The sequence below is a fragment of the Myotis brandtii genome, unplaced genomic scaffold, assembly GCF_000412655.1.
Source record: "Myotis brandtii unplaced genomic scaffold, ASM41265v1 scaffold966, whole genome shotgun sequence".
NCBI lineage: Eukaryota > Metazoa > Chordata > Mammalia > Chiroptera > Vespertilionidae > Myotis > Myotis brandtii.
This window is the reverse complement of record NW_005372000.1, coordinates 53,508-67,665: the sequence shown is the minus strand read 5'-3', so window position 1 is coordinate 67,665 and position 14,158 is coordinate 53,508. Positions and strand designations below refer to the sequence as shown.

The 14,158-nt window shown below is 37.5% G+C and overlaps 1 protein-coding gene across 1 annotated transcript; it reads right to left on the bottom strand.

Moving 5' to 3' along the window:
* Positions 1-5,946: 5,946 nt before the first annotated feature.
* LOC102250628 (olfactory receptor 52N2) lies at positions 5,947-6,965 on the bottom strand. Its single transcript, XM_005886254.2, has one exon. It carries the CDS (start codon positions 6,947-6,949, stop codon positions 5,984-5,986), a length of 966 nt encoding a protein of 321 aa, XP_005886316.1. The 5' UTR covers positions 6,950-6,965; the 3' UTR covers positions 5,947-5,983.
* Between the last annotated feature and the right edge of the window lie 7,193 nt (positions 6,966-14,158).

Sequence of the window (14,158 nt, the reverse complement as noted above, 5' to 3'; positions counted from 1 at the left end):
AATGTGCCTTCTTTAACCAGAACAAAACAATCGCGGTTAACAGAGCATGATTAATATTTCTTACCATTATTGGTCCCCAATAATGGGCAGTTTATAGGTAATTCAGGTTGGAGATTTGCAAAGGCCTGCAGGTGTGCAAAGGCTGAGGGTCTTCAAAGCACTGGCAGCTCTGGTTTCTGCAACAAGGCTGTTAATCTTTCCATGATAATAGGCAGCCCTTGATGGGGAGGATGGGCTGCATTTCCAGGTGAGCTCCCAGGTGCCGTCCCACACCCAGCCAGGTTAGAATGTGCCTTCTTTAACCAGAACAAAACAATCGCGGTTAACAGAGCATGATTAATATTTCTTACCATTATTGTTGGTCCCCAATATTCTATTTCTGCCCCTATCACTAAGAGTGAGCCTCTCAGTTTGAGGATAAGAGTCAGGGAATTCACTTGTTTGTTTAACTTTGGTATGACATAGAGCAGGGATTTCAACCAGTGTGCCACAAGAATTTTTAAAACATACAATACCTGGCTATTTAGTCAGGTTCACTGACCTTTTTTTCCCTTAGATTGTCAAATAAAAAATTGACCACAGCCAACACAACAATAGCCACCCTATGTAAATGAATCAATATTATTCCTATTTTTGTCAGATTGGCAAAAATAGAATATATTTTTGGTGTGCTGCAGAATTTTAGTAATTAGTTTATGTGTGCCATGAAATGAAAAAGGCTACAGGAATGTTGACAATTTACTGAGCTTTGTGCATTGTTTTGCAAATGTGTTATATTTCACTTATTCAAAAAGTAAAGATTTAAATGAAAGAAACAATATAGAAGAAAATATGGTAGAATATTTTTATTCTAATCATCTCAGATGAGCAAAAACCATTATAAAGCTGAGATAAAACTTAGTAGTCATTAAAGAAAATTTTAATACATTTGACTCTTTAAAAAATTCCTTATGACAAAAATAGCCATAAACAACATCAAGAGAGATATGAGGGCATGGAAGGATGTGACTCATATCATGGGCAAAGGAATAAACAGATAAATAAGTAAAGAGACCTACCAAATAATTGCTAGATGCCTAATAAAACACCAGTCAAGGTTATAAATAGGTAGTGTGCATAAAACTAAATAAATTATAAGCATATAGAAGTCTGTTTAATTTAATTCAAAATTCGATAACATGTAAATAACAGTTATATTGTTTTACATCTCCAAATGGAAAAAATATTTGAAACTTATTAAAACTTTATTTAATGGGTGTTGAGGAAAAGTTGATCTTCTACTTTATAAATTTGGGGTAAAAATTAGTAATACTGCCTCTCTAAATAAAGGAACAATGCGCTGTGATGTAGCAATTCCTTCTAGAAATAATTTTGAAGCTTCCAAATGTACAAAATGAGCTTAGTAAAGTTTATGCACCCCAACATTGCTCAGACACACTTCAAACATAAAAGAAAAAAAAATGATTATACAAAGATAAAAGACATTCTATACAGAGATAAAGCATATCACAATATATTTATCTATATGGGATAAAGGAATATCACAATACATTGTTCAATAAAAAAGAGCATTGAGTACGCTATCATTTGGATTTTAAAAGCCTATCATTGTGGAAGAATCTGGAAGAACATACAAGACTTGATGATGGTGGTTGCCGCCAGAGAGGAATAGTGGGTTGTGGTAAATTTTATTTTATTTACTACATAGAATTTGATAATTTTAAATATTAAATTTTGTACATATGTGACCAACATATATATATGAAGCTGAAGGAAACCAGGATATGTTACTATGAAATATGCTTCTTCGACTTAAAATCTATTTTGTGCTGAAGACAACAAAGAAGCAATAAGAACAAAATATTAAAGAAAGTGATATATATATGTGTGTGTGTGTGTGTGTGTGTGTGTGTGTGTGTGTGTGTATGTATGTATGTATGTATCTATGAAGCAGTAAGTACAAAAATAGAAAAAGCACTCCCTCTTTTTGCCTAAAGGCAGGAAATAACTTCTTTCACGGGAGACAAACTATTGCTAGCCCAGAAAAGGCACCAAAGGAATCTGCTAACAAAACCTTATTAAACTGTTATCTTCCTAGTTACTTCTTCACCATTTACTTCCCCAGTCCAAAGGTTTGTCAAGTGTTTTCCTGATTGTTTTGTGTTTGTTTGCTTGTTTGTTTTACAAATGTATTGTTTCTTTGTCTAACAAGTGTAAAAGCTTTCTTCTCTAGTCACTTCTTCAGGTCTTCATTTTCTTGTGAAGACTCCTGTGTACATGTAAAAATTCAATACAATTTGTGTGTTTTTCTCCTGTTAATCTGTTTTTGTCAGTTTAACTTTCAGATCCAGCCAGGGACTCTAAAAGCACTGAGAAAAACTTTTTCTTCCCTTAAAAAACAAAACAGATGATCACTATCTAAAGCCAAAATTATAAGTTGGAAGTATACTGACTGGCATGAAAAATGTTGATGGTATGTTAACCAATAAAAATCTGAGGCTGTAAAACAAATTAAAAGTTTATTTGTGGTCAAATCCAAGAGATGCAGATTCAGGTAGTAACCCGAAGTGTGCTCTAGAGAGAACAAGGAAAGGTGGGGGGGTGAAAACTACAAGGAAGGAAGTGAAGTTCATATGTGTCCATGTTGCTCCAGCATATTTATGGCTCCAGGATGTTTCAGGGTTTTCCTTGAGCTGAGTTTAGCAACAAGTTTAGCAACTTAATAGAAGCTCTGAAAACTGAGGCACAAGATGTGCACAGGCCTCACTTGCTTAGTAGCCTCCTGAGTCTATTTTAAGTGTCTCTCTTAGCAATGCTTCTCTCTCTCTCTTTCCCCTCCCTTTATACTGCATCCATTTAAAAAAGTTATCTCTCATTTTTCTTTCATTTATGCATCTTTTTGTGTATCCCTGGCCAAAGTCTAGATTCTGAGCTATCTGAGGCCAGGGATTATATCCGTTTTCTCTCTCTCTCTCTCTCTCTCTCTCTCTCTCTCTCTCATGAAACCTTAGGTATGACCAATAATATCACCTACATAAATATATATATCAGAAAATGAATGAAGAATTGGATACATTGTATTACATACTAATAATTTAATCAATGATTTTGGCTGCTTGACTAGTAAAATTACAATTATATTTTTTAGGTGTAAAATCATGGAGGTCCCAACCTGATGAAATGGGGAAAACAGAACTCTTAGACATGTCTTAAATGGAATGTAGAGTATTTAAAATCAAACAAACAAACATTTAGCCAATAATTAAAATTGGAAGATTTCACAAAACATCTAGGTCTAGCTTGTCTTAAAAATATTGAAAAATTTTGCAACACTGGGCCTTTGGTATCCCATGGCAACCATGTGCTCAAATGCTTGAATGGAATAGAATTTGTCCTTTGTGTAGAGGACATGCTTGCTCCACATCACCACAACTTCCTCTTCTTATAGGTAATGCATATACTACCACCAGGCCTACAACCCTCATTTTGTTTCCTGTCTGTTCTCACTAGACATATGAGTGTATACATCCCTATGTAAAACATAAAATTTATGAGGAATGGATATGTTATCTCTTTCTTCTGCATTTGCTTCTTTGGCAGATTTTTACACAAAAGAAACATTTCATAATATATACTCGCAAATGTTTCAGAGACTCTATACATGAGGACTCATGCTTTGAATACCATTTTTTCTCACATCTTTTACAAATTTCACCTCCTGAGTCTATTTTAAGTGTCTCTCTTAGCAATGCTTCTCTCTCTCTCTTTCCCCTCCCTTTATACTGCATCCATTTAAAAAAGTTATCTCTCATTTTTCTTTCATTTATGCATCTTTTTGTGTATCCCTGGCCAAAGTCTAGATTCTGAGCTATCTGAGGCCAGGGATTATATCCGTTTTCTCTCTCTCTCTCTCTCTCTCTCTCTCTCTCTCTCTCATGAAACCTTAGGTATGACCAATAATATCACCTACATAAATATATATATCAGAAAATGAATGAAGAATTGGATACATTGTATTACATACTAATAATTTAATCAATGATTTTGGCTGCTTGACTAGTAAAATTACAATTATATTTTTTAGGTGTAAAATCATGGAGGTCCCAACCTGATGAAATGGGGAAAACAGAACTCTTAGACATGTCTTAAATGGAATGTAGAGTATTTAAAATCAAACAAATAAACATTTAGCCAATTATTAAAATTGGAAGATTTCACAAAACATCTAAGTCTAGCTTGTCTTAAAAATATTAAAAAACTTTGCAACACTGGGCCTTTGGTATCCCATGGCAACCATGTGCTCAAATGCTTGAATGGAATAGAATTCGTCCTTTGTGTAGAGGACATGCTTGCTCCACATTACCACAACTTCCTCTTCTTACAGGCAATGCATACACTACCACCAGGCCTGCAACCCTCATTTTGTTTCCTGTCTGTTCTCACTAGACATATGAGTCTATACATCCCTATGTAAAACATAAAATTTATGAGGAATGGATATGTTATCTCTTTCTTCTGCATTTGCTTCTTTGGCCTCTCTCTCTCTCTCTCTCTCTCCCTTCCTCTCTTCCTCCCCCCCTCTCATTAAACCCAAGGTATGACCAATAATATCACCTACATAAGTATATATCAGAAAATGAATGAAGAATTGGACACATTGGTCTCTCTCTCTCTCTCTCTCTCTCTCTCTCTCTCTCATGAAACCTTAGGTATGACCAATAATATCACCTACATAAATATATATATCAGAAAATGAATGAAGAATTGGATACATTGTATTACATACTAATAATTTAATCAATGATTTTGGCTGCTTGACTAGTAAAATTACAATTATATTTTTTAGGTGTAAAATCATGGAGGTCCCAACCTGATGAAATGGGGAAAACAGAACTCTTAGACATGTCTTAAATGGAATGTAGAGTATTTAAAATCAAACAAACAAACATTTAGCCAATAATTAAAATTGGAAGATTTCACAAAACATCTAGGTCTAGCTTGTCTTAAAAATATTGAAAAATTTTGCAACACTGGGCCTTTGGTATCCCATGGCAACCATGTGCTCAAATGCTTGAATGGAATAGAATTTGTCCTTTGTGTAGAGGACATGCTTGCTCCACATCACCACAACTTCCTCTTCTTATAGGTAATGCATATACTACCACCAGGCCTACAACCCTCATTTTGTTTCCTGTCTGTTCTCACTAGACATATGAGTGTATACATCCCTATGTAAAACATAAAATTTATGAGGAATGGATATGTTATCTCTTTCTTCTGCATTTGCTTCTTTGGCAGATTTTTACACAAAAGAAACATTTCATAATATATACGTACTCACAAATGATTCAGAGACTCTATACATGAGGACTCATGCTTTTAATACCATTTTTTCTCACATCTTTTACAAATTTCTGTCTTAAATGGAATGTAGAGTATTTAAAATCAAACAAATAAACATTTAGCCAATTATTAAAATTGGAAGATTTCACAAAACATCTAAGTCTAGCTTGTCTTAAAAATATTAAAAAACTTTGCAACACTGGGCCTTTGGTATCCCATGGCAACCATGTGCTCAAATGCTTGAATGGAATAGAATTCGTCCTTTGTGTAGAGGACATGCTTGCTCCACATTACCACAACTTCCTCTTCTTACAGGCAATGCATACACTACCACCAGGCCTGCAACCCTCATTTTGTTTCCTGTCTGTTCTCACTAGACATATGAGTCTATACATCCCTATGTAAAACATAAAATTTATGAGGAATAGATATGTTATCTCTTTCTTCTGCATTTGCTTCTTTGGCAGATTTTTACACAAAAGAAACATTTCATAATATATACGTACTCACAAATGATTCAGAGACTCTATACATGAGGACTCATGCTTTTAATACCATTTTTTCTCACATCTTTTACAAATTTCTCCTCCACTCATTTTTTTTTATCCCCAACACCCCAGCAATATGTCTGCTTTATGATTTAGTTGTCTTGGGTAAAGACAACCTTGTCTCCAAGTAAAAATTTGATGACACCTTCCCGAATCTGTTTGGTTTTGACTCCATAAACAATTGGGTTCATTGTCGGGGGCAGTAGCAGATAAAGGTTGGCCACAATGATGTGTATGTGGTGGGGGATAGTGTGTCCCCCAAAACGGTGAGTGAAGAAAGTGAAAAAAGCTGGAACGTAAGTGATCACAATGGCACAGATATGCGATGTACAGGTGCTGAAGGCTTTTTGACGAGCATCTGCAGATGACAGGCTCACGACAGCTCGCAGGATCATAGTGTAAGACAGGGAAATACAGCAGATGTCAAACACACCAATAAGGAGAGCAACCATCAGACCATAAATAGCATTGACCTTGAAATTGCCACAGGACACCTTGGCCACAGACATGTGGTCACAGTAGGTATGGGGAATGAAGTTGCCCCGGCAATAGGGCAGGCGCTTGGTGAGGAATGTGAATGGGATGATGAGCATCACACCCCTCAGAAAGGTGGCAAGACCGGCCTTGGCAATGACAGGGTTGGTGAGGATGGTGGCATAACGTAAAGGGTAGCAGATGGCCACATAACGGTCCAGAGCCATGAGCATAAGCACCCCAGACTCCATCCCCGTCAGCATGTGGACAAAAAACATCTGAGCCAGGCAGGCATTAAAGTCAATCTCCTTGAGGTTGAACCAGAATATGCACAGCATATTGGGGACAGTGGTGGTGCACAGAGTGACATCTGTGAAGGAGAGTAGGGCCAGGAAGTAGTACATGGGCCGGTGTAGGGCCTCCTCATGGCTGATGAGGTAGATGAGCCCACAGTTCCCCAAGACAGCAATGATGTACATGAAGAAGAAGGGCAGGGAGATCCAGATGTGTGCAGCTTCCAGCCCAGGAACACCATTCAAGATAAAGAATTTGGGAGTCAGGCTGGAGCTGTTGGCTCCCCACATAATGGCTGACAGGAGGTGGGCATTTTACTTCCTTTAAAAGTGGAAGTTTGCTGGACAAAGAAGTGATTCAAAAGTGAGTAGAGGACTTGGAAACTAAATGCAAAACGAATGAACAACAGAAAATCCCACTAATAACATTTTGAATGTGAAGTGATCAAGTTGCCCTGGAGTCACATTGTCAAACTGTACATTCCATCTTGCTACCTAGTATGTGATACTGACATTTTTTTAACCATTTTGTGGCTCAGTTTTCTCAATCTAAAATGGGGTTAATAATTGTGCCAAACTCAGAAAATTTTTAGATTATTCAATAAAGCCAGTTATGTAATGTGCTAAAATTGTGCAGAGTATATGATGAATACTCAATAAACATTAGCTGTAATACTACTGCTATTACTACTATTAGTATTATTTTCTACCACAGTATAAAGCACCCCATGTGATCAAACTTACCTTTATTAATATATCAAGAAAATTCAAATGAAGCTGCTCAACCCTGCTGTAACTCCAGTGCCATTGTGTACTTTATGGTGGGAAAGGTAGTATGAGATTTTGAAAATTGCAGTTACATGGGGTGATTGAGAAGTGAACTTTAGAAAGCAAATGCTAGTTACTAGGGACTCCAAGAAACTAAAATATATTCTCACATTTTAGACAGCAAACATTGTAAATGTCTCAGCCCTGGAATGAAACCCAGGGACATCTTGTCCAGTTCAATCCCTGAAGGGCTCCTGCTGGTCTAGGTAACTAAGCACGTGGACACCGGAACTTCTGCAGAAAGTGAAAAAAGCTGAGATGCCACCTCTGAGGTCTACCTCCTTCTAAGACAGCCAGAGGGCACTGGAGCCACAAGACTGAAAAGAAAAGGCCAGGATATTCAGCTGTCAGAGGAGGAAGAATTTTTGTCTTTGCAGGACTGGCTGGTAAACTCAAACTGATCATCCATCATGGAAAACCTCAGCCTCTTCCAAGCTTCAACACCAATTAATTAAACCATTGATCCACACTCAAATCACAACCAAACAACGAGCAGATAAACTCCGGGCCAGACCTCCCCCTCCCACCCCCCTCTTCAGTATATGATCTCTCTTTACCCCTTCCTGGCCAGTTCTTTCTCAAAGAGGCACATGAATTCTGCGATTAGAGCATATTCCAAAGAAGGAAAACAAAACAGATGAGTGCCTGCTCTCTGAGAATATGAGAGCAGAGTTTTATTGCATGCTTGTTTATACAGACATGGACATGCAGACTCCATGAGTTTCTAATACTAACCAGCTGGATGGACTTGAACAAGCTCGGCCGTCCTTTTTATAATTTTGTGACTTTTAAAGGGGGGGGTGATAAAAATACATATTATAGAGGTGTTAGAATGATTCAGTGAGAGTTAATCCTCCAAGTGGTACCTGGAATCTAGTAGGTAACCTATGTATATTATCTATTATAATAATCAATAATTGCCATGTTATGTGCTAACACTTATTTAACAGATCTTTATTGATTGTCTTTCACATGCTAGGTATCCTTCTAGTTTCTAGGAATACATTACTGAACCAAACAGACAAAACCCTCTACATTTATGGAGCTAATATTTAATCATGTATTCAAACTTACAAAAATGCCATGGACATATGTTTTTATCTCATTTTATACATGAGGAAATGTAAATCCAGGGTGAATCAATAAAATGCCTAAGTCCACAAACAGTAAAAGTTGGTAGAGCCATGATTCAAATCCAGATGATTTTGACAGTGAAGCCATGGGTTTTATCAATTTATACCTGTTTTCCTAGCTTACTGATTCTAATTTTAAGATATAACTGCATAAACTGAACATAATTAGGTTAAACAAATCATGATGGCATAGAAGAAAGCTTATTTTTAATAATATATTAGGGAGGAGATAGAACAAATGTATAAAGTCACAGAAAGTTAGTCTTTAGCTAAGGGAGCTCTACATAGAGAAAATGCCTGTCTGTGAGAGAAAACTTGTCCGTGAGAGAGAACCTGTCTGTAAGAGAGAACCTATCTGTGAGATAGTTGCCATCCTATTCCTGGACTTATCCACATACACAGAGTTCTATGGAAAGATTTTTATAGGGAAGCCCCTTCCAGAAATCTCTCTGGGATTCAAGTCTAATCTTCTATTACTTGTTCACAAAGAACATTTCCACCAGAAGCTATTCTGATTAATATTGATATTCATCAATTCAGGAAAAACCCTCTTTTTTCCAAGTTGTTGGAGTCTACTATTGTCTAGACATTTTTATGTTCATGAAATTATGAGGTAATTTAAAATTTACTTCACAATGAGGGGAACTCTGCTTTTCTTCTTAGTCCCACAAATGGTCTTCTATTCTGGTTGGAGTTAAGAAGAATTACTGAGCTTCCAATCAGCCACATCTCAAACACTTGTATTTCTTGTACTACAAGCTTTACTTATATTTGGAGAAAATACAAGTTTTGGGAAATCATTTAAACTCACCTCAGTGTCGGCAAAGACCAGACTCATGGGCATGACTGAGACTCCAGAGCATCAAAGAATTCTACAACAACCAGGTTCCACTCTGCATAGCATTTCTATACCCTTTGAGGGTTTTTCCAGATGTGAGTGTCTACACCTGATTGGATCTCCATAGTAGATGCCCTCAGGAGGCTCTGGTGAGAGTAAAGATCCCTTGGGACTTCTGAGATTATTTCTATATTTATCAGCTTTTTAAGCAGAAGTAAAGATTAAAACAATAAATGTATTAATGTTAAATTTACTTAGGAAAATGCCCTACTTCACACACAACTCTTCCTGCATAGCACCTCTCCACCTCCTGGCACCACTTTGCACCCTCAAACCCATACACATTTGCCTACAAACTCTTTATTCCCTACTGTTATGTGGGGTATTGGGTGTATTTGGGTGCATAAACATAGCATTAGTTGGAAAAACCAATCTGTGCTGTGAGAGTCTAACATAAAATCATCCAAAATATAGATAGGTATGCATAGTTTCTACAGATATTAATCGCTTCAAAGGAATCAAAGGAGAATCTCAGGCCAATATCAAACCACTTTTCTATTGACTAAAGTACTTTGATTTCTGATCTCTAATATAAAAATGTTAAATTCAAAATTCTCATCTCTGATTCTCATCCTACAAAAGCCATTCTTGTGCAATCTTGTTAGTTTTTCTATAAAACTGGTTTGGAAATAGTTTTAGGTTTTGTTTTTGTTTTTGAAAGACAAACCATGTCTATGGTATTTTTAATTTCAAGGACAAGTAAATTTGCTATTCACTGTTGAGACAGAACTCAAGGTGTGGGATGAGATTCCAATTATGTATTTTGACTTAATATTGCCATTTAGTAAATCATAAAACACAACTGTTAGTGGAGACCTTGGAGAAGGTCGTATAGAATGCTCACTGAACTTTGTGTCCTCCCATTTGTATGGTTTGGTTTTGTTGTTTCCTTTGCCTTATCTCTGTACATCTACACATATGACCAGTCTGAAATGGTTGTCCAAATGGTTCTAGAGATTCTGCAAGCACAAGATAATTTTCACGAGTCTTGGTATTACCTTGTAATTTCCTTCCACTTCCTTTGCTTTGGGAATATTAATATCTCATAGTTTGAAAGAAAATATGTTTAGCTAAATTGAAATGTTGGCATGAGTCATGTCTATGGTATTTTTAATTTCAAGGACAAGTAAATTCGCTATTCACTGTTGAGACAGAACTCAGGGTGTGAGATGAGATTCCAATGATATATTTTGACTTAATATTGCCACTTAGTAAAGCATAAAACACAACTGTTAGTGGAGGCCTTGGAGAGGGTTGTATAGAATGCTCACTGAACTTTGTGTCCTCCCATTTGTATGGTTTGGTTTTGTTGTTTCCTTTGCCTTATCTCTGTACATCTACACATATGACCAGTCTGAAATGGTTGTCCAAATGGTTCTAGAGATTCTGCAAGCACAAGATAATTTTCACGAGTCTTGGTATTACCTTGTAATTTCCTTCCACTTCCTTTGCTTTGGGAATATTAATATCTCATAGTTTGAAAGAAAATATGCTTTAGCTAAATTGAAATGTTGGCATGAGTTCTTTGTACTTGGTACCTTGATTGGTTCTAGAGCTAATCAAATGATGAGAGGTGGATGTGGGAGGTTTGGGCATATCCGCCAGGCCCACTGAGCTCTGCCTTGGTTTCTAGGGCAGGAGAGGAAATTTGAAATGAAGTGTCTTACACCATTTTCCCAGTCCTTACCTCTCCCATTCTTTCCTTTTCTCTCCCCTTCATTCTCTCTCTTCCTGTGAATAGTGAGTAGAATTTTCTTTCCTCATCATCTACCTTATAATTATTTTTTAAAATTTCTCAATGATTCTGGCTTGCTTGCTCTAATTCAGTTGTGAGTCTTCATTTTTAAAGTTGTGTGTCTCCCCCCCATCCCCGCCCTCAATCAAATCTATTTTTCAGTTTGCAATGAGGAAGATGACAAAATTAATTGGAGATTGTTACTCAAATAAATTTTATTTTTTACATTTTATTTCTCCATATTTTTAAGTTTATGTTCCAGTTGTACCTTGTTGCTTATGCTGTTATTGTTGCCCCCGACACCCCTTCCACACAGCATACGCCTATTAACATATGATATTTAAATTATAATCTTAATGTTCTGATATCCATGCAATCTTCCCATTTTTGTAGCTCATAATCTTCATCTATGAAATAAAGATCATTACAGTAACCCCATAGTTTGGAGGTAAAAGTTTAATGACATCATATATGAAGCAGTTTAGGAAAAATAATTTCTTAATTTGTTTGCTACTGCCTTCCAGTGGTTTAAGTGAGAATACCTGATGAACAAAATCTACCAAATCCAAAACACAATTCCAAGAGATAGCAAATGTACTGATTATACATTTATAATCTATCCTGTAGGGAGGCATTTTATAATCTAAATAATTTTATTTTACCTTTTAATTGTTAATGAATTTGTTAGGGTGACATCTAATCTAATAATAGACAAACATGGTAATTAACCATACCTCTGCTACGCTTCCCATTGGCTAATCAGTAGAATATGCAAATTAACCCAACAAAGATGGTGGCTGGCAGCCCCACAGCTGAAGCGAGCAGGAGGCTTGCTTGCTCCAGTGATGGAGGAAGCCAAGCTTCCTCCCTGCTGCAGCCGGGCTCTGAGCTCCACTGTAAGCAACAAGTTGCAATTATAGAAGCTAAACAAACCCCAGATATCTGCTTTCAGCAGGCTGTGGCCTCAGAGCTGGAGCGGCAACAAAGTTTCAATTACAGAAGGTAAATAAATCCCAGAATAAAAAAAGAAAAAGAAAAAAAGGAGTGGCTAGGAGCTTCAGTCGCCAGCTTGGCCAGCCTGAAAACAGCCATCAGCCAGGGCAAACCAGCCGGCCCCCACCTGTGCACCAGGCCTCTATCCTATATAGTAAAAGGGTAATATGCACATACCTAACAGCAGAAAGACTGGGAATGACTGGTCACTGTGACACACACTGACCACCAGGGGACATATGCTCAATGCAGGAGCTGCCCTCTGGTGGTCAGTGAGCTTCCACATGGAGGAGCTCTGCTCAGCCACAAACCAGGCTGATGGTTGCCAGTACAGCGGTGGTGGTGGGAGCCTCTCCTGCCTCCTCAGCAGCGCTCAGAATGTCTGATGGCAGCTTAGATCTGCTACTCGCTGGCAAGTGGACATCCCCCGAGGGCTGCCGGGCTGCCGGGCTGCCAGAGGGATGTCTGATTGCCGGCTTAGGCCCAATCCCCCGGGGAGCAGTCCTAAGCCAGCAGGTGGTCATCCCCCAAGGGGTCCCAGACTGCGAGAGGGCACAGGCCGGGCTGAGAGAACCCCCCACTCCCGAGTACACAAATTTTTGTGCACAGGGCCTCTAGTTGATTAATAAAATTATATAGAATCCAGGTGTACAGTTATATAATACATCATCTGCATATTGTATTGTGTGTTGAGAGCCATAAGTCAAGGCTTCTTTTATAACTATTTACCACCTCACCTTCCTTCTACCTCCCCTCAACCTCCTTTCCTTCTTGTGATCACCATAGTGCTATCTGTGTCTATGAGGATTTTTTTTTCTTAATCCCTTTACCTTTTTCAGCCATCCCCTCGACACCCCTCCCCTCTGATAGCTATCAATCTGTTTTCTGTATCTATGAGTCTGATTCTATTTTATTTATTTGTTTATTTTGTTCATTAGATTTTACATGTAAGTGAAATCATATGGTATTTGTATTTCTGTGACTGATTATTTCACTTTAGCATAATACTCTCCAGGTTCATCCGTACTGTCATAAAAGGCAAGATTTCCTTCTTTTTTATGGCTGAGTAGTATTCCATTGTGTAAATGTACCACAGCTTTTTCAAATTTTTTTATTGATTAAGATATTACAAATGAGTCTTTATCCTCCCATTGTCCCCTCATCCCCCGAGTCTTGCCCTCACCCTCACCCTCACCCCCTGTTGTCTGCATCCATCGCTTATGCTTACATGCATGCATACAACTCCTTTGGTTGATCTCTCCCTCTTACCCCCACCCTCTCTTACCTTCCCTCTGAGGTTTGAGCATCTGATCGATGCTTCTCTGTTTCTAGATCTGTTTTTGTTCATCGGTTTATGTTGTTCATTATAGTCCACAAATGAGTGTGATCATGTGATATTTATCTTTCTCTGACTAACTTATATCACTTAGCATAATCCTCTCCAGCTCCATCCATGCTGTTGAAAATGGTAGGAGTTCCTTCCTTTTTACTGCAGCATAGTATTCCATTGCATAGATGTGCCAAAGTTTTTTAACCCACTCATATGCTGATGGGCACTTAGGCTGATTCCAAATCTTAGCTATTGTAAATTGTTCTGCTATGAACATAGGGATGCATATATCCTTTATGATTGGTGTTTCTGGTTTCTTGGGATATATTCCTAGAAGTGGGATCACTGGGTCAAATGGAAGTTCCATTTTTAGGTTCTTGAGGAAACTCCATAGCCAGTGATGGTGAACCTTTTGAGCTTGGCGTGTCAGCATTTTGAAAAACCCTAACTTACCTCTGGTGCCATGTCACATATAGAAATTTTTTGATATTTGCAACCATAGTAAAACAAAGATGTATATTTTTGATATTTATTTTATATATTTAAATACCATTTAACAAAGAAAAATCAACCAAAAAAAAAT